This window comes from Chanodichthys erythropterus, chromosome 22, assembly GCF_024489055.1.
Source record: "Chanodichthys erythropterus isolate Z2021 chromosome 22, ASM2448905v1, whole genome shotgun sequence".
Classification (NCBI taxonomy): domain Eukaryota; kingdom Metazoa; phylum Chordata; class Actinopteri; order Cypriniformes; family Xenocyprididae; genus Chanodichthys; species Chanodichthys erythropterus.
The window spans coordinates 13,303,281-13,324,624 of NC_090242.1; the positions used below are offsets into that span (position 1 = coordinate 13,303,281).

The window sequence follows — 21,344 nt, forward strand, 5'->3', positions numbered from 1 at the left end:
GTCGGAGGCGGAGCCACAGGATCCTCATCGCCTGAGGCTGGCTCACAGCAGGCCCCAGATGTAGCCACGCCACTGAGAGGAGGCTGGAGTAGAGCTGAGGGCGTGGTGTGAGACATCGAAGGCTGGGTAGCAGGCAAGGTTGTGGGTTGGAGAACAGGTAGAAAAGCAGGAAGACTATAACAAACAAAGTCATTATCAAGGCTTTGGAGAGGAGGCGGGAGAGGGAGGCTGGGCGGGACCATCTCATCCAAAATGGAAATGACAGTTTCAGGAGGAGTTAACTGAGTTAGGGAATCCTCTCCAAAGTCATAATAGTCTATAGTGCTTGCCTGGAACTCACTCTCAGTCGCGGTAGTGTGGGCGGGGCTCCCATCCAACCCTTTGTCTTCCACACTGTCTCCCTCAGCGATGGTGACAGCAAACTCACACACCTGGTCAGACACGCTGGGCTCTGCGGCGATGTTGCGCTCAGTCGTTCCACTGGTCGCTGGCTCCTGCATCGCGGTGGAGGCGGGCTCTCTGTCTTTGGTGGGGTCATGCTGTCCTTCCACGCCATCTGATGGTTCCTGGCTGGGCACTGGAGTGGGAGTGGGACTGTCGCAGAAATCCACAGTCATCGACGATCCACAGTACGCCAGTACCCACTCCACGTATTCAGGGAAGCTCCCTCGAGGTCCTTCCCCAGACAGCAGCGCTTTGGTGGAGGTGTTCAGGCCGGCAAACAGAAAGTTGCAAAGGCTGCTGTCCGGGAAATGTGTCAATGGTACAAGAAACAGAAAGTCATTCAAATGTTCCTCGAGGGAGCGGTCCTTCTGCTCAAGGCAGATTAACAGAAATGCGGGTGTGTACATAGTGACGGGGAAGAGGAGTGAAACACGAAAAACACTGAGACGGAAAACAACAAAACACTAAACACGCCGCAATCTGTTTGACTGTTTCGGTCCGGTATTCTGTTACGGTTGCTGGTGTATAAAGCACACGACGAGGAGAAATATACATAAACAAGTCTTTTACTGGAATATCCACATGAGAATACAGGAACAGGCAGGAACATACACCAAACAATACAAGTACAATACCGGACAACACAGGACTGGAAACACAGGGCTTATATACAAGGGATAACAAGCAGGGTGATAAGGAACAGCTGGGTGTGATGATTAGTTGCTATGGTGACAAACTGGTGGCGGGAAATAGAACAACAACAAGTCCAAACCAAGTCCAAAACAGAGTGCACATGTAACAGTAAGTACATGTTACTCTGTATTAAAAGTATAATTACAGTGTAACAAAGACACCTTAAAATAAAATGTAACTAAAATGTCCAGTAAATGCACTAAGTAAAATTAAATGAACTGGATGTTTTATAAAGAACAAAGACAGGGAAGTTTTCCAGCCCGATGAAGATAAAGAACAGGCTGAACAAAACCAGCCAGAATAAAACAAAACAAACCAATAGAAAAAATGTCCACAATAAACAGATGTGAAAGAATGAAATAGAATCCTGAGATAATAAATGGCATATATATAACAGACATGGTAACAGAAGTTATTAGAATGAGACAAAACGCTCTTCTCTTCATGTGGTTTTCCTCTACTCTCACTCTCCCTCTCTCTCCTGGTCCTGACTGTTTCAGAGCTCTGAGAACAGTCACAAGACAAAACAACTGGATGGAGAAGAAGACAATGAACTGAATCAAGTAAAAGTATATGTAAATATTAAAATCAGGTTGGTTTGTATTAAACATGCAGTACAAACAGGATCCAAGAGTGATTATCCAGGCCACAGTGCAGCAGATCATTTTATATCTGAGAGGTTTGTACTTTAGAAAGGTTACAGGATGAACCACTGCCAGGTAACGCTCAACACACATCAGACACTGAAACAGAGGACGACCGGTGACGAATAGTCCTAATAAAAAATCTGCTAATATTGCAAGATGTGAAAACTGAGAATAGAAATAAATTATAGTCAATAAAGAGTTCAGACAGATACCAATCTCACACAAAGAGAGATTGAGGTTGAAAAACTCTGATGTAACTCCATTTCCTGTTCCTGTGATGATGAACCAGATCACATAGGAGTGTGTAGGAAGACCAAACAAGACATTGATGCTGTAAACACAAATGTCCAGGTGTGTTAAATTATATGTTGAATTTGTAGATGCTTCAGATGTGAAGTTCACTGCAGATTTTCTCATCTTCTCCTTGTTTATCTCTCAGTCCAAAATGTTAAAGACCCCCTGTGGTGAAAATCAAATTTTTAATGTTGTTTTATTTGTAAGCTGTTTGATAACATAGTCAAGCCAAAGGCTAATCATATCAATTACTGTGTGGCTGACAATGTAGAAAGTGTTATATAAAACACATTATATCAACTTGTAGACGACCCTGTATAATTCACTCTTCCACTTCTTCTGAATCAGTTTTTGGTTCAAACATATGGCTGAATTAAACCATCATTTCCACTTGTCATTGTGTCGCTTTTACTACTGTTGATTGAGAGGATCAGGTAGTCTGAGTTGGAGTGATTATTGACTGCAGGGGGACTTTAATAATAGGGGGAACAGTGTAGGGTGATGTTTGGTAAAGTTTAAGAATTCAGTTTTTGAGAATTCAGTAATTTAAAAATGTTCAATCATAATTGTATATGAATTGTAATATACAAACAAAATACATTAATTCATAAATTGACTTGAAGTCACTTAGAAAAATAGGATTTCTACAATTTATGGATCCTCAGAGGATCGTGTGAATATAATGAAGGAAACACATAGACCATAAAGCATTGCATGAATGAAATTGGTGTGCATAAAAATACTGAATTTTGCAAAGCATCCCTTATTTAACAGAACAGAATACTGTAACTGAAGGACTAAAGTTCTTTCAAATACACCTTTTAAAGACTGCAATACAATACTGCTTGTCATGTCTTAGGCATGCATAGAATTCACACAGAATGCTCAAAACAAATTGAATTAAGTTTATGAGCTGTTTAGCAAAGGGTCAGTTTCAGAAAAAGGACCCATTACATTCATTGTTTTACCATTTTAAAATGTGACTGAAACAATTAAAAATAAATTAACAAAAGTATGATCTGACGGTACAATACATTCTATACATCTGGCTCTGGTTTTAAAGACAAGGCTTAAGGCATGTTCCAGACTAAAATGCATGTTTGAGCTGTTTTAACTGAAAGCAACTTGCACTGACATGTCTTAAAATATCTCAGTGCCATTGTTTGGTCTCAAGATGCACACCAGTTTTTTTTTTTGTTTTTTTGTTTTTTTTTCCTAAGGCATGTTTACAAAAGCTTCTTAAATGTCTTAATTGAATTAAAGCCTAATCCTGGCTTAATCTAAGCCCTGTCTGTGAAACCAGGCCTTGGAGTCCAATGAAAATAAAAGTCTGATATTCAATTAACGACAACAAGTGTTTACTCTTATAAGCTAGGTTCATACGGAAAATATCAAGTTTAAGAGGAATTTGTCACCTGAAGATTGAACGTCCAGTCTCTCTGAATGTGTATAAATCTCTGTGCTTTTGTAGACTGACTTCATAGCTGGTATAAGAATATATGTGCATCAATTCATCAGCTACATATCACACATCAGAAATGCAAATATAAAATTTAAATGTAAGTGTTGCCAGCCTCTGACCTAGGGGATATCTGTGCCGGCAGCAAATGATACACAGGCAGTGTGCACTGTGGATCAGTGAATAAACTGTGAAAAACATGAGAGGGCAGAAGTTACATCTTTCCACAGTGGCAGTCAGTTTATTACTGCAATAATTTCTCTTTAAATCCTTTAACTTCTGAAAAAAATTCAACGTTTCAAAACTTCAACACTCTCAAAGTGCATTTGGTGGAATACAATTTAACAAACAGCAATCCATTAAAACACTAGATAAGTGTATGCAAAATTGTACATAATATTATGTATATTTGTATATGAAAATATACATATAAGTTTATATGCAGGTATGCATTATATGCATTTAGAATCTTACATAGATTTACAATAATAATCAGATACTTTACAATGACAGTACCAAAAGAGTGTCAAAAATGCACACAAAAAAAAAAACATTTATCAAGATACCTGAAAGTCTTCAAGACCAGATTTCAGAAGAAAATACTTTAGATTTAATTACATGATATATTAATTTGATATAATTTGTCTTTTATTCGATTTAACTCATGCACATGCAAATGCTTTTAAACAATAATATATCTGACATGAACTCAATATTTCAGCCTGATAAACATTTTTCTAATGTCAGTCAACATAAACCACGCATGAAACACGATTAAACTCGCTCTTTAGCTGTTTATATACTACTTTATGAATTAAAAAACATTTTTTTTAGATTAGATAAACTTCCAAACTCGCTCAAACTCTTTGTATCACCTCTGTTGATTCATACAAGTACAATGAAATTAACCTTTTAGTGAAATATATTCATACCTGTGAAAAACACGAGAGAACATAAGTAATGTCTTTCCACAGCGGCAGTCAGTTTATTACCAAAGAATATACACTAACAAGAAGCGACACTCAATAGAACAACACCAGCGCCCAGCAGCAGGCCTGCGTTTCCGCCATTTTGGGGTGAAAGCGAATCAGCAGTCCACTAGTTTCTATGGCAATATCAGTTGCTTTATTAATACAAAACGTACATTAAAGCTGAAATCCAACCTGAATGATGACAGCACAGAATGAAATACTATCACTAGTGATCATCAAATCCTTTTAACAGTTTATTTTACACACTTTGTCTTTGTCTTCCACTTTTTTTCACAAAACCTTTCATCTCTAGAAACCAGTCAGTTAAAATTCTGTGAAGTTTAAGTATTAGCATTACAAACACTGAATTAATACCAACATATGCAATTAAATTAAGGACAGGCATCAGAAAACACATCACATTAAACATTAGAAATGCAAACATAAAATGCATTTTTTTTTTTTTTTTTTTGTAGCATTAGATATGAAAGTTTAATTTTAAAATAGTTACATTTCAAGTAAATGTTTAGGATGTCAAAATGTAATGCAACAATTAGTGGAAACCCTTAATATGGGAAAAGTGACACCATTTCATTGAAGAAGCATTTTATTGGATAAACAATCTATAGCAAACTCTTATATATAAAAAAATAAATAAATAAAAAAAATAAACATATTTGATAATCATATTCTGAATAAACAAAATATTTATGGGAAAAAGAACAATTAGGACAGACAAATCTATAAACAATGAAAGACAAAAAGACTAACATGTTCTGTGCCACTTTACACTGTGAAGCCATGCAAAGCTTCTTCACCTGTATTAACATGTTTAATTTCTAAAAACGAAACAGCTGATTGAGAGTTTTCCAACCCGGTTCAGATAAAGAAAAGGCTGAACAAAACCAGCGAGTAGATAAAAAACAATACAAAAAGTAAAAAGTTCCTGAAAATACAGATTAGTCAGAATATAAGTCATTCCTGAGATGACAAATGGCATATACATAATGGTCATGCTCACAGTAGTTATTAGAATGAGATAAAACGCTCTTCTCTTCATGTGGTTTTCCTCCTCTCTCTCTCTCTCCTTCTCTCTCCTGGTCCTGACTGCTTCAGAGCTCTGAGAACAGCCACACAGCAGAACAACTGAATGCAACAGGAAAGTAGGAACTGAATAGATTAGAAGAATACATAATAATAAAAATTACACAAGATTATAGTAAACATACAGCACAAACAGGATCCAAGAGTGAATATCCAGGCTGCAGTGCAGCAGATCACTCTATATCTGAGAGGTTTGAACTTCAGAAAGGTTACAGGATGAACCACTGCCAGGTAACGCTCAACACACATCAGACACTGAAACACAGGATGACAAGTGATGCCTAGTCCTAACATAAAATATTTCAGTGTTTTGAGACTTAAAAAACAACGCTCAAGTACATGGACCAAAATTGTCAGACAGTTGGTCATCTCACAAACAGAGAGATTGAAGTTGAAGAACTCTGATGCAACTCCTCTTCTTGTTCCTGTGATGATGAGCCATATAACATAAGAGTGTGTAGGAAGACCAAACAGAAAATTGAAGCTGTGCAGACATAAATCTAAAATTTTCATTAGCCCAATGGACTGAGATGTGGAGAATGTAGATGCTTCAGGTATGGTGAAGTTCATTGTACAATTGTTCATCTCTTCCTTCTTTCTCTCAACTCAGAATCTCACAGAAAATGTGTTCTATGGAGGAAAAAAAAAAAAAAGAAAAGTTATACGTATACATGAGCCTACATTTGTACACTGAGTTTACAGCTTAAAAATATCTTCATGGTCTGCAAGATTTACTAAGTTTTGCAGAGCATCTGTGTGGCGAGGGGGGCGTGGTTCAGCGAGGTCTGCAACCAGAGAGAATAGCGGGAGACGCTTGGTAAGTGAGTGGGTTGAATACAAATCACGAACACCTGTTTCTCATTCCAGTGATTGGCGCGGAGACAGGATAAAACGCCGTGAGAAGCAGGAGTGTGTGAGGAGAGAGAGGGGAACTGCTGACTGAGTCGTGTCGAGGTTCTGGAGTGAAGCCCTTGCGGATTGTTTATGCCAAACTTGGAGAGAAGCCCTTGTGGATGGTGCATACCGAACCTGGAGTGAAGCCCTTTGTGGATTGTTTGTTTTTGTTGTTATGCGCTGCACAGTCTTTCTGTTGAAGTCTTTGAGAATTAATAAAGTCTCAGTCAGCAGTTGTTCGCCGACCCTGTCCTCTTCCTTCCCCAACTACGAACTGAACTGTGTTACAATCTGATTTTTATCAAAAGCTGCTGTCCCATTTTAACAGAACAGAATATCCAAACGGGCCACATATCTTTAAAGCACAACTTTGAAGATGTAAACAATGTAAAAAAGCTTAAAATTATACTTATCTGTCATTTGTCTCAAGCACACACAGTCACAGGTTCTCACAGAATGCTCAACATGAGATGAATGAACTTTAATACAGCACAGCAAATGGGTCAAATGGGTTGAGTACTTTCCTTATGTTTATACAGAAAATGTAATGTGTTTTAAGAAGAGTTTAATACCTGAAGAGTGAATATCCAGTCTCTCTGAATGTTTATAAATATCTGAGCTGTGTTTTGAATAGTCACAAGAATATGTGTGTATGACTTCATCTGTTCATCTGTCACATAAAACATGGCATATTCAAATATATAAAGAAAAAAAAAAAGTAAGGTTCAAAAAGACATTTATCTGACTTATCATTTGACTGGACTGACACTGACTGAATTTAAAATTGTTCATCGTTTCCACACAACATTTAACTGATTCAAATCTTTAGTACTAAGCATGACAAGAACAACATATGGAAATGGTAACACAGGGTCAATGATTAAGTATTTTATTAGATAAACAAATGAAAGACAGTGTAAGTAGAACAATCAAAAGTACTGTAAGTCTTGTTTGTAATGTGATCTCTTTAAATAAACAGTGAAACATATTAACTGTCTAACATGTTGAATAGAATGCACTAATTATAATAAAAATAGAATCATTTATATTCAATATAATTCTTCATGCGCTAAAATAGAATCAGTCTTATCACAATCAAGAAGAAATTACAGTATTACCTTAACAGGGAATGTTTAGTTTTCCCTTGCAGACAATTTTTAAAAATCTGAAATTGGCCTACAGGTGTGATGCAGTGAACACCTGACATGCAAATTTCTTGAAGTGTCAAATTTAAATATACAGTAAATATGTTATGATGAGATTTCAAGTCCAATGTAATAATCATTGTCTCCTGGGTTATTGTCGAAATGGAAAATAATTATAATGGGTGTTGATGAAGTGATTTATTGCAGTGGTTCTCAACCAGGAGGCTGGGGCCAGTACTGTGTAAAAAAATATTTTCATGATTTGTTATCACAACATTTTTTTTTTTTTTTCTTTTGTCAAATCAACTTAGATAATTAATGTGGTTCAGATAACATAATATTTTGAGTTTCTATTAAACCAATCACCTTCATTGTATTAACAAATAAATAAATAAATAAAAAAATAAAATAAAAAAATAAAAAAATGAAGCAACTTAATTTTTTATAAAACATGAAAACAGGAGGGTTTTCCTCCTCTCTCTGCTTCAGAGCTCTGAGAACAGCCACAAGACAAAACAACTGGATGGAGAGGTAGAGGAGGAACTGAGATTAAACTTAACATGCAGAACAAACAAGAACCAAGAGTATTTATCCAGGCAGCAATGCAGCAGATCACTCTATATCTGAGAGGTTTGAACTTCAGAAAGGTGAACGGAAATGGAAAAGGTGTCATTATACTTTATTCAGCATGAACTAGGCTACCATAATGTGTATAGGAATAACGTTTATGCGTGGTTATTGAAAAAAACAAAAAAAAAACTTAAGTCACTGAAATAAGACCAAAAACAAATATTGAATATGTGTTCACAAGACTTATGGGTATTGGAGGTTGTAGACTAGGATTTTTGTGTCAAACTGATTTGAAAATTATCCTACCTACTTGTTCATATAAAACAATATATTGATTTAAATTTTGTAAGACACTTTTTGTCAAGACACAGTATGCATGGAGGTGTGAATCTTCATGAATAATGCTGTGATTCACACCTGAGAAGACAAAGACCCGCATAATGAGCCCTTTCAGTCAGGTAGGCTATGTGAAAAAAAAACTCTGATAACAGGATCATATTAGCTGTATTAATGCTAATATAATGTCCACTCTTGATAGAAAACATAATTTTTGGGATCTCATGCATGCACGTATAATTGCACATCATGTGAAGAAAATTTTGTATAGGCCTATTAAAGTTTAAATTACAGTACCAGTAAAAAGATGCACATTTGGAGAAATATTGATAGATTCTCAAATGTGTATGTACATTTTCTATACAGAGGAGTAATATTTATTCAATATTTATTGTCATCACTATCAGCGCTAGATACTCTGATGTACTGTGTTTTCAATTCATACTTGCAGCAACATACAGAGGGTGCTCTGTGCACATTTAGTCCACAAATGCCTCGTTATGGAGAACAGGCATACCATGTGACATTCCAGGAACTAACAGAAGCGTTCAAAGATCGCCATAACCATGGCTATAACATGCAGATAGACACTTTTGAAGATAATAAATACACAATTGCGACAATGTATACATGTATTGCCTCAGAATTTGCATCTGAATAGCGCTCACTCTGTGGGCGTGGCCGAATTATTGGATAATGAGCTGACTCACTGACGTCTGACATGTCTCTCTTTTCATACAGATTACATAAACAGAGAATTTTTGTTTTCGATTTGACTTACATGATTTAAAACCTGACATTTCAATGTTTCTTTAGACATAAGTCTAATTTTTGTGTGATAAGTATTCATTAAGTAACACTTTTCTGAGAATTATCAGATTGGACTTCATTCAGAGGGAGACGACAGATTATGCATCATGTTAGTTTTTTTTTATTTTGCAAAAAGCACAACATTTTATTTTTACTCTGAGTGTATACACATAAAAGAAGACATGCTATAGTTTCAATTGATATATTACTTCTGTCTCTATGACAAAAAATGACTGAGTATTTTAAGTCTGTTTTGATGCAATGTGAAAAAAAATCCTGCAAAATGCTATCGGGTGTTTCCTGACTCCAGAGGGCACAATATTAGTTCCATAGTAATCTCTCTTCTTCTTTTTTTTCTCTTCTCTCTCTATCTCTCTCTCTCTCTCTCTGATGAATCAAGCTCCACAGCAGACTATACACAACAGTCAAAACGGAATTATGTCATGAACGTGTGGACTCAGAAGAAGATAGAGAGGGCTTAGGCTTCCATTTGGGACAGGGCCCAAGAAGCAACATAATTTTGTGTAAAAACAAGTTACACACATATCACATTTTATAATTTTTATACACTTTATTTATATTGAAAACAATTTAATAATCTTTTTTTCGTGATAAAATGCAACTAAAAGAAAAAGTTGATTTGATTGTGTACTAAATAATTGAATAATTTGAATAGAATAGACTGAATACTGAATAATTGCCTACACTCATGAAAATAAAGGTTCAAAGTAGTTTTTTTTTTTTTTTTTTTTTTTTTCTCAGTGAGCATTAGATATAGTACTGTTTTAGCCTCACCAAAGAACCTTTCAGTGAGAAGTTCTTAAAATACTTTTTTTTTTTTTTTTTTCTTAGTGTGAAGAACATATTAATAACCCAAAGAAGCCAACAGGTAAATGCAACACATTTACCTGCAATGCAACTTTATATATCTAACATTTGTAAAATGAAAGCTATATACTGTACAGTATATGCGTGTGGTGGGATTTCAGGTCAAATGAAATATTCTCTGTGATGATCCTTGAATTCATAAAAATATAAACTTTATATATAAACACGCACAAATTGAGTTAATCTGAGTGTAGAATGAGACAGTCAAGGGTTGTTTTCATTTAAGTAAATCAGTGAGGCGGAGGACCTATCGAAATAAACCATTAAATGGCACAGGATCAAATTAGCATGTTTCAGAAAACTAATTTGAAATTAAAAGTAAAAAAAATAAATAAATAAATAAAACTAACTTTCAAATGAAGATATTAAAAGGATATTTTTGAAATATTTTCCATACTGGAAAATGGCCAGTAAATAAACTTAAATTAAATTAACTGGATTATTTATAAAGGACAAAAGCAGGGAAGTTTTCCAGCCCACTGAAGATAAAGAACAGGCTGAACAAAATCAGCCAGAATAAAACAAAACAAAACAAAACCAAACGAAAAAAAAAAAGGCCACAATAAACAGATGTGAAAAAATAAAAGGCAGCCCAGAGATAATAAATGGCATATATGTAACAGACATGGTAACGGAAGTTATTAGAATGAGATAAAATGCTCTTCTCTTCATGTGATTTTCCTCTACTCTCTCTCTCCTTCTCTCTCCTGGTCCTGACTGTTTCAGAGCTCTGAGAACAGCCACAAGACAAAACAATTGGATGGAGAAGAAGACAATGAACTGAATCAAATAAATATAGAAATTAACTAAGTTTGCCGTAAACATGCAGCACAAACAGGATCCAAGAATAATTATCCAGGCCACAGTGCAGCAGATCACTTTATATCTGAGAGGTTTGAACTTCAGAAAGGTTACAGGATGAACCACTGCCAGGTAACGCTCAACACACATCAGACACTGAAAAACAGAATGACCAGTGACGAATAATCCTAATAAAAAAGTTGCTGATTTTGAAAGATGTGAAAACCGAGCATAGAAATAAATATATTCAACAAGGAGTTCAGACAGGAAACACTCTCACACAAAGACAGATTGAGGTTGAAAAACTCTGATGTAACTCCATTTCCTGTTCCTGTGATGATGAGCCATATAATATAGGAGTGTGTAGGAAGACCAAACAAGACATTGATGCTGTAAACACAAATGTCCAGGTGTGTTAAATTATATGTTAAATTGTAGATGCTTCAGATGAAAAGTTCACTGTAGAGTTTCTCATCTTCTCCTTGTTTATCTCTCAGTCCAAAAGCTCACAAAAATGTTAAAGACCCCCTGTGGTGAAAATAAAATTTTTAATGTTGTTTTATTTATAAGCTGTTTGATAACATAGTCAAGCCAAAGGCTAATCATATCAATTACTGTTATGTGTCTGATGTTGTAGAAAGCGTTGCATAAAACTTTCTGATATATCAAATTGTAGTATATATACCTGTATAATTCACTCTTCCACTTCTTCTGAATCAGTTTTTGGTTCAAACATATATGGCTGAATTAAACCATCATTTCCACTTGTCATTGTGTCGCTTTTACAACAGTTGACCGAAAGGATCAGGCAGTCCGAGCTGGTGTGATTATTGACTGCAGGGGGACTTTAATAATATTGCAACCATGATCTATAGGGGGAACAGTGTAGGATGATGTTAGGTAAATTTTAAGAATTCGTTTTTTAAAGATTTAAGAATTTAATAAAAATGCTTAATTGGTTATGAATTGTATTATACAAACATAATTAATTAATTTAAAAATTAACTTGAAGACACTTAGAAATACAGAGCACATGATTGAATTTATGGATCCTCAGAGGATCATGTGAATATAATGAAGGAAACACATAGACCATAAAGCAATGCATGAATAAAATTGGTCCGCATAAAAAAAAAAAAATATATATATATATATATATATATACATACATATATATATCTATATCTATATCAACTGATAGCCAGTGACTGACTTTCATCAATGCGCATTTTTAGGGTAAAATTAGTACTTTTTAAACTAGTAAAATTAGTAAAATTACTTTACTGAATCCATACACAGCACATAAAATGATTAGGCTACTATACTAGGGTTTGAACGATTTTTTTTAAGTCGACATTTATGTGATTAAAGTCGAGTCGATGTCGACTAGTAGCTGATGATGTCATCAATGAGCCTTGTGCACAGCTGCGGCATATGAAAAAGTGCTGCCCACAAGGCTTTTGCTCCTGCATAATAGCTTTTTTTAATCAATTCGTATCAATTTTTAATCAATTTGTCTTTGGGTCTGTAATGACAGGTCGACAGAGTGTGGATCCATTTGCAGCTTTTTATTAGAAGAGTCAACAAAGCAAACGGCAAAGGCAGAGGCATAAACGAGGACAGGCAATGGTCGTGGCAGGCGGCAGACAAACAGAGTCAAGGGACAGGCAGAGATCAGGGCAGGCGGCAATACAAACACAGTCCAGGAAACAGGCAGAGATCGTGGCAGGCGGCAATGGGTCACAAGAGATAGTGATGGGACAATTGAACCGAGGCTTCGGATCTTGTGTCGAGCATAAATGGGCGTGCCAGATGAAGCGTCGATTCGAAGCTTGAGTTGGGAATGTAGGAATCACGTGACCGATGACAAACGAGGCCTCGGTTTGTGTGGAATACGTCATCGGTTCGGTTTGAGTGTCGCTTCCGGATAAAGGGGGTTCGAAACACACGCCACCTTGTGGGTGTTTCAGGAGTAGTAGAATCAGTAGTAGTAGTAGAGTGTCGGGGAGTCAGAGAGTTAGAGAGTTGTGTCATTGTCGTTATTGTATTATTAGAGCTATATTATTATATTATATTAGGTTATATTAGGTTAGTATATTGTTATTATTAATTATATTATATTATATTATATTATATATAGCATTTTGAAATGGTTGCTCACAATAAGGTATGTGTAATTGTTATATTTTACTGTCTTAATATAATTATAATCCTCTCTATATGGCTGTATAATGTTTCATGTCTATTATTTCATGTTTCAAGGTGAAATGCTTGCTGTGCCTGAAGGAGCTTACATACAACAATAACACCTCCTCCATGCTCAGGCATTATCGAGCACTGCATGAACATGCAGAAACTAGTAACAATCCACACAGTACTCAAAGTAATACATATATTTTATTTATTTATTTATTTAAATAATACACCAGCTTTGTATTTTATTATAGATTCCAAAAAAGAAATGGTGAATGAGGCCCTGGTGAACATGGTCGTCAAGGACTCCCAACCCTTTTCCATTGTGGAAGATGTTGGATTTAGGGAGCTCCTGCATGTGTTGGATCCTACTTATGTTATCCCAACTCGGAAGGTATATGATTAATAAAGTGGTTTTTAATTATTTAAGCAGTTAATTAAAAGTAACTGCATTTCTTTTTATCCACAGGCTTTGAAAGTAATGGTTGAAAATAAATACAAGGAGGCTAAGGAGAAGGCCAGAGAGCAGTTGCAGAAAGTTGCGGCTGTAAGCCTTACATCTGACATGTGGACATCCCTACACATGGATGCCTACCTAGCAGTAACCTGCCATTTCATAGATGAAAACGACAAGCTCTGCACTATTTCACTAGGTGTAGAGCATTTTCCTAAGAGCCATACCGCTGAGAACTTGGCTACTGGACACATCAAGCTCATGGAGGAGTGGGGCATAAAGGAGAAAGTGAAGTGCCTGGTAACTGATGCGGCAGCCAATATGATTGCATGTGTAAGATCACTAAATGTTAGGCATGCAATATGCATTGCAGATGCACTAAATCTCATTGTGAGGAAGTCCTCTGATGACATCAGCAGCTTAAATGACATTAGATTGAAATGTAGGAAACTTGTGACATATTTCCGAACAAGCACAACAGCAAAAGAAAGACTGGCCCAAGTACAGGAGCAGATGGGGAGACCAGTACTCAAGCTGATAACTGAAGTGGACACTCGCTGGAACAGCACTTATAACATGCTGGAACGGCTCTATCAGCTGAGAGAGCCAGTGGGGGCAGCCCTTGCCTGTCTAAGGACTGACATCAACCCACCTACTGCCTTGGAGTATGAGGCTATCCAAGATGCTTTACATGTTTCCACCCCTTTCCACCAGGCTACAGTAGAGCTTTCTGCTGAGAAAAGAGTATCTGCCTCAAAAGTGATTCCTTTGATGAAGATGTTGAATCATACGGTAACGAGTAAGCTGGAAGGCCTCAAGTCCAATTTAACAAGGCAGCTGGGTGACAGCCTGGTCCGGAGGGTCAGAGAAAATGCTGTACATTTTGAATCATTAAGTGTGATGACCATACCTACATTATTGGATCCCAGATTAAAAAAACTGGGATTCTTAAGCCAAGGGAAACTACAAGAAGCAGTATTAAGGTTAAAATCAGAATGTGCTACTGTAATCAGAAGTTCTGGTGCCCATTCTGCTTCCACCAATACATCCCCAGCTCAGCTGCCAGCCTCTTCAGAAGCAGGTCAATCTACAAACAACAGTAAGTAGTATATTTCTTTGTTCTGTGAATTTTTTCTGTGTGGATTAGTACTGTGAACCATTATTAATGAAGTTTTTCTCTTTGTACCTCTATTATTAGGTGACCTTTGGCATCTGCTGGACAGCACGGTTGATCACAGTAAAGGAGCTCAAGTGCAACAGCAGATGCTACTGTTGAAGTGGACCGATATTTATTGGAAGTGAATCTCTCAAGATCTGAGGATCCACTAGTATATTGGGCTCAACAGAAGCATCTATATCCTCACTTATACCAGCTGGCACTGTCATTCTTATGTTCCCCTGCATCCTCTGTTCCTTGCGAAAGGATCTTTTCCAAGGCTGCAGAGGTTTTGTCCAAGAAGAGGAATCGTCTAAACCCCAACACACTTCAAAAAATTCTGTTATAATCCAATTATAATCCTTCCTTCACCCACCCCAAACTGCTCTGTTGCAGTTTGCTCCATATCTCCAGTCCCATAAGCACAACACTGCACTAAAACTGTTCGCTGCACCAAAAAACTGTAACAATTCTTACCTTTTTCCACCCCAAACTACTCTGTTGCAGTTTGCAGTATTACAGTCCCTCCATAATAATCACTGCACTCAACACAGCATCAGTTTTGTTATACATACTGTCACAATCCAAACAATTTATGAATAATTAATTATCTTTGTGTGTGTGTTTGTGTGTGTGTGTGTGTGTGTGTGTGTGTCTGTGTCTCTGTGCTTTTGTTTATATTACATTGTGGGGACCAAATGTCCCCATGATGTAATATAAACCTGAGTTCACCTACATCGTGGGGACCAGCCAGCGGTCCCCACAATGTAAATGGGTTTATAAATCATATAGAATGAGTTTTTGTGAAAAAGTAAAAGTTTGCACAGTTTCCTGTGAGGGTTAGGTTTAGGGGTAGGGGCAGGGTAGGGGGATAGAATGTACAGTTTGTTCAGTGTAAAATGCATTGAAGTCTATGGAAAGTCCCCACAATTCACAAAAACAAACATGTGTGTGTGTGTGTGTGTGTGTGTGTGTGTGTGTGTGTGTGTGTGTGTGTGTGTGTGTGTGTGTGTGTGTGTGTGTGTGTGTGTGTGTGTGTGTGTGTGTGTGTGTCTGTCTGTCTGAGCCAGTTGTCTCTGCACAAGTAAAGTCAGACAGTGAAAAATACATATTTTATTTTATACCCAGGCAATGCACAAATGTCTGTTCAGGTCATAGGCTCAGGATTAATTTTGCCTGCTATTTCTTTGCACAGTAGCTAGGTGTCACTAGTGAGCAATGCTGAATGAAGCTTCGGGTAATGAACCTTTTGGTGAACCAATGGGTTGTGAAGCCTCAGTGCTTCATGAGGCTTCATTTGCCCATCACTAACAAGAGATAAACAGTCCAAACGATAACAGGTAGCAGTCCACAGGAAAACGCTCAGTAATGATCACCTCAGCAAATCAAGACTTTGCAGTGTGTGTGTGTGTGTGTGTGTGTGTGTCTTAAATAGTGTGAATGTGATGTGTAGCAGGTGTGTGCGCAATCATTCCCAGGAATGAGGGCCCATGGGAAATGTAGTCCGAATGGTAATTGTTCAGTATTCCGGAGATGGCTCCCTCCGGTGGTCCGGAGGAGGGACCGAGGGAACCACATTCGTGGTTCGGAACCACTTTTTCATTGATGAAGTGTTTAATTACATAATCTACAGCAGGGATGGACAACTCCAGTCCTGGAGGGCCAGTATCCAGCAGAGTTTAGCTTCAACCCTAATCAAACACACCTGAACCAGCTAATCAAGGTCTTTAGGATTAGTAGAAAGTTATAGGCAAGTGAGTTTTTATCAGGGATGGAGATAAACTCTGCAGGACACTGGCCCTCCAGGAACGGAGTTGTCCATCCCTGATCTACAGCAATCTCTTATAGTAACTATAACTGGTAAACACACTCAATGTACAACTATAAGACAATTTATGGCTGTATATTATTCTAAATAAACATTTAATGACAAAAAGAACGTTCTGAGCCACTTTGCACTGCAAAGACAGCAGATAAGCCACATTTCATTAAATCTACTAAATTGTTCTGGTGTTACAAACACTAACTTAAGAAAAACAGAAAAAAACACTCAGAAATAAATGCTTTTTAAAGAAAGATGTGTAGTGGTTTAACTTAACACTTAACACTAACACTATTTGAAATACATTCTATTGTATACTTCTATAAGCCCCAATTTAAATTCAAATTACCATAACAAAAAAAAAAAAAAAAAAAAAAAAAGCTTTTCTAATCAGACTTTTTTTTTTTTTTAGAGTTCAGATATTTTTAGAGTACGTAGTCTACTTTCATATAGAACATTTCATGTTTTTAAGAGGAGTTTGTCACCTGAAGAGTGAATGTCCAGTCTCTCTGGATGTGTGATAAATCTCTGTGCTGTGTTTTGTAGACTGACTTCACAGCTGTTATAAGAATATGTTTGAATAATTTTATCTACTATACGTCACATGAAACATTAGAAATGCAAATATATAATGCAAACAAATGTAAGGTTAAAAAAGTTAATATCTCAAACTAAACATGTGAATTGAGAGCCAGAGACTGACTTTCATCAATGCACATTTCTAGGAAACAGCATTAGTATAGTGACTATAGCATATCAATATTATAAACAGTACATAAATGTTTTTAGTTTGTTTTTTGTATTATACTAGCATTAGATGTGTGTTACGGTTGCTGGTATACAAAGCACACGACGAGGAGATAGGGTGAATATAAGACTTTACTTGTAGAGAAACAGGAATCCAACAGAACATACAACAACGTAGCATAAACAATACCGGACAACACAAGACTAGAAACACAGGGTATATATACAAGGGACTAACAAAAGGAACTAAACTAGGTGACAGGATAATTAACAAGGAACAGGTGAATCAAATGAACTAATTAACAGAACGGGGAAACTAGGTCACAGAGGCAGACAGAGACATGACATGTAACAATGTGAGAGTTATGTTTTTAAATAGTCCCATTTCAAGTAACTCTTTAAGATGTCAAAATTGAATGCAGCAATTTGTGGAAACGCTCAATATGGGAAAAGTGACACTGTGTCATTTAAGAAGCATTTTATTGAATCAACAATCCATAGCAAACACTTATAATATCCATATTTGATAATCACATTCCAAATAAACATAATTTTTTATGGGAAAAATAACAATCAGGACAGACAATCAAGTCTAGATAAACAATGAATGACAAAAAGTTACACTAATGTTCTGAGCCACTTTACAACTGTGAAGCCACATGCAAAGCTTCTTCACTTGTACTAACATGTTTAATTTCTAAAAACTAAAGAACTGAATGTTTTACAGGAGAGTTTTCCAACCCTGTTCAGATAAAGACAAGGCTGAACAAAACCAGCATGGAAAACAAAAAAATGTTCTATGGAAATTATATATATATATATATATATATATATATATATATATATATATATATATATATATATATATATATATATATATATATAAATAAACATATACATGAACATAAAATTTTTGTTTACAGCTTGAACAGCTTAAAAAGATGCAAGATTTGCTAAGATTTACAGAGCATCTGATTTTAACAGAACAGAATATCCAAATGGGCCACATACCTTTCAAGCACAACTTTTAAGATGCAAACAATGTAAAAAAGCTCAAATTGATACTCATCTGTCATTTGTCTCAAGCACACACAGTCACAGGTTCTCACAGAACGCTCAAAATGAGATGAATGGAGTTTAATACAGCAAATGTGTCAATTTCAGGAACAGGTTCTATTATTTCTGTCGGTTTTTCATTATTAAACTATAACAAATTTCTCATAATTTAGACTGCATGGAATGTAGTCATAAATGCCAAATTTGAAATACATCCTATCATAAACCTCTTAAATCCATTTTACCAAAATACAGACTTTAAATTCAAATATTCAATTAATAATTTTAGAGTACTTTCCTTATGTTTAAACAGAAAATTTAATGTGTTTTAAGAGTTTGGTGCCTGAAGAGTAAATGTCCAGTCTCTCTGAATGTGTATAACTATGTGTGCTGTGTTTTAAATAGTCACAAGAATATGAGTGTATAACTTCATCTGTTTCATGTCACATTCATATTCACACATGGCATATTCAAATATATAAAGAAAAGTAAGGTTGAAAAGACATTTAACTGGACTGACACTGACTGACTTGAATTTAAAATGATTCATCATTTCCACACTTTTAACAGATTCACATCTTTAGTACTAAGCATGACAAGAACAGCATATGGAAATGGTAACACATGGTCAATGATTAAGTATTTTATTGGATAAACAAATGACAGACTTGCAGCAAACTTAATCTAAGTGTAAGTAAAGCAATCAAAAGTACTATAAGTGTTGTTTGTGATGTCATCTCTTTATATAAACAGTGAAAGACACTAACTTTCTAACATTGTGAACTGAATGCACTAATTAAAATAAAAATAGAATCATTGGTATTTAATATTATTCTTAATAAGCTAAAATATGTATCACAGTGAAGAAGAAATTATTATCTGAACAGGGAATGTTTAGTTTTCCCATGCAGACAATCTTTAAAAATCTGAAATTGGCATACAGGTGTGATGCAGTGAACACCTGACATGCAAATTTCTTGAAGTGTCAAATTTAAATACACAGTAAATGTGTTATGATGAGATTTCAAGTCCAATTAAATAATTGTTGCCCCCCGGGTAATCACTTAAATGGAAAATAAATGGGTGTTGATGTGATTGATTGTAGTGGCTTCAACCAGGAGGCTGGGGCCAGTACACTAAAAAATATATTTTCATGATTTATCACAACATTTTTTCTTTTGTCAAATCAACTTAATGTGGTTCAGATAACATGATTTTTTTTGAGATTCTGTTGATTAAACCAATCACTTTCATTGTATTAACTCAAATATTTAATTTCGATGAACACAAAATTTTAAGGCAAATATTTTAAGTTAAACCAACAATTCTTTTTTACAGTGTAGGGGCCTTAACAAAATTGAAAGAAAAAAAAAAAAAAATGTTTTATTGAAAACAAAAACAGGAGGGTTTTACAGCCCGGTTCAGATAAAGAATGGGCTGAACAAAACCAGCCAAAATAAAGCAATATAATCCAACATCAAAAAGTTCCTGAATAAAATCATGTGTTAGAAAGACAAACAATCCTGAGACAATAAATGGCACATAGGTAAAACCCATGCTCACAGTAGTTATAAGAATGAGATAAAATGCTCTTTTCTTCATGTGGTTTTCCTCCTCTCTACCTCTCAATCTCCCTCTCTCTCCTGGTCCTGACTGCTTCAGAGCTCTGAGAACAGCCACAAGACAAAACAACTGGATGGAGAGGAAGAGGAGGAACGGCACTGAGAAGAACAATGTATAAATATAAAAAAACAAGCCTATAGTAAAGAGGCAGAACAAACAAGAACCAAGACTCATTATCCAGACCACAGTGCAGCAGATCACTCTATATCTGAGAGGTTTGAACTTCAGAAAGGTTACAGGATGAACCACTGCCATGTAACGCTCAACACAGATCAGACACTGAAACACAGGACGACCGGTGATGCCTAGCCCTATTAAAAAATTTGTCAATGTCTTGATTTGTATCCAAGTCTCAAATAGAGAGAGCAAAGAATTCATAGAGTTACCAAGCTCACAAACAGAGAGATTGAGGTTGAAGAATCCTGATGCAACGCCACTTTCTGTTCCTGTGATGATGAGCCAGATGACATAGGAGTGTGTAGGAAGACCAAACATGAAACTGAAAATGTCCAGAATGTTGGATAGCCCAAAGAATTGAGTTGTGGAGTTTGCAGGTTCTCCAAATGTGGTGAAGTTCACTGAGGAGTTATTCATCGCCTGATTTGTCGCTTAGCAGTTCACAGAAATTGTAAAATGTCTAAGAAACAAGTTGGACAAGATAAGGTTGGAGATTCATAATCCTAGTTAAAGTTTTGGTTCAAAATGTTATCCTCATGTACTTTCCCTCATGTCATTCCAAACCTGTATGAATTTCATTCTTCTGTGGAACAAAAAATATTTTAAAATTATATTTTGAAGAATGTTTTAGGTAAATACATTTTAGGTTGAAACATAATGATCACCTTTTTTCCACATCTATAGCTACTCGATACTCAACATATAATTTGATTTGTTTACTAATGCTTTGTTTACTGGTGTCCTTGTCATGCTAATTGCTAACCTCCAGGGACCTATCATGTACAAATCATTGTTTTAGTTTTCAGGCTAATTTTAATTTTAAAGGTCCCGTTTTTCGTGTTTTTTTTTAAGCTTTGATTGTGTTTATAGTGTGCAATATAACATGTGTTCATGTTTTGCGTGTAAAAAAACACAGTATTTTTCACTTAATTTACTTATCTGTATACCGCTGTTTCCACTGTCATAAAAACGGGCTGATGACTTCCTTGTTCTATGAAGTCCCTCCTTCAGAAATACGTAACGAGTTCTAATTGTGCCAGCGGTTCCTGTGTTGTGATTC

The 21,344-nt window shown here is 35.9% G+C and overlaps 2 protein-coding genes and 1 pseudogene across 2 annotated transcripts; all 3 read right to left on the reverse strand.

The window, feature by feature from the left end:
• Window positions 1-1,364: 1,364 nt before the first annotated feature.
• On the reverse strand, window positions 1,365-2,201 carry LOC137012220 (C-C chemokine receptor type 8-like). The gene has a single exon (XM_067375357.1). It carries the CDS (start codon window positions 2,199-2,201, stop codon window positions 1,365-1,367), a length of 837 nt encoding a protein of 278 aa, XP_067231458.1.
• Window positions 2,202-5,340: 3,139 nt separating this feature from the next.
• Window positions 5,341-6,197, reverse strand: LOC137012221 (chemokine XC receptor 1-like; annotated as a pseudogene).
• An 8,866-nt stretch (window positions 6,198-15,063) lies between these two features.
• On the reverse strand, window positions 15,064-20,701 carry LOC137012222 (G-protein coupled receptor 4-like). The gene is made up of 2 exons (XM_067375358.1): window positions 20,004-20,701; window positions 15,064-15,172 (listed from the first exon to the last, which is right to left on the reverse strand). Exons 1-2 carry the CDS (start codon window positions 20,699-20,701, stop codon window positions 15,064-15,066), a joined length of 807 nt encoding a protein of 268 aa, XP_067231459.1.
• Window positions 20,702-21,344: the final 643 nt, after the last annotated feature.

Excerpts from the sequence above, each read along its gene's own strand:
- LOC137012220 (XM_067375357.1), bottom strand. The coding sequence starts at position 2,201 with ATGAGAAAATCTGCAGTGAACTTCACATCTGAAGCATCTACAAATTCA.
- LOC137012222 (XM_067375358.1), bottom strand. The coding sequence starts at position 20,701 with ATGAATAACTCCTCAGTGAACTTCACCACATTTGGAGAACCTGCAAAC. Across the intron at positions 15,173-20,003 it reads CCATTTATTGTCTCAGGATT|ACGATTCCTCTTCTTGGACA; the intron begins GTTTGTCTTTCT and ends GTTGGGGTTTAG.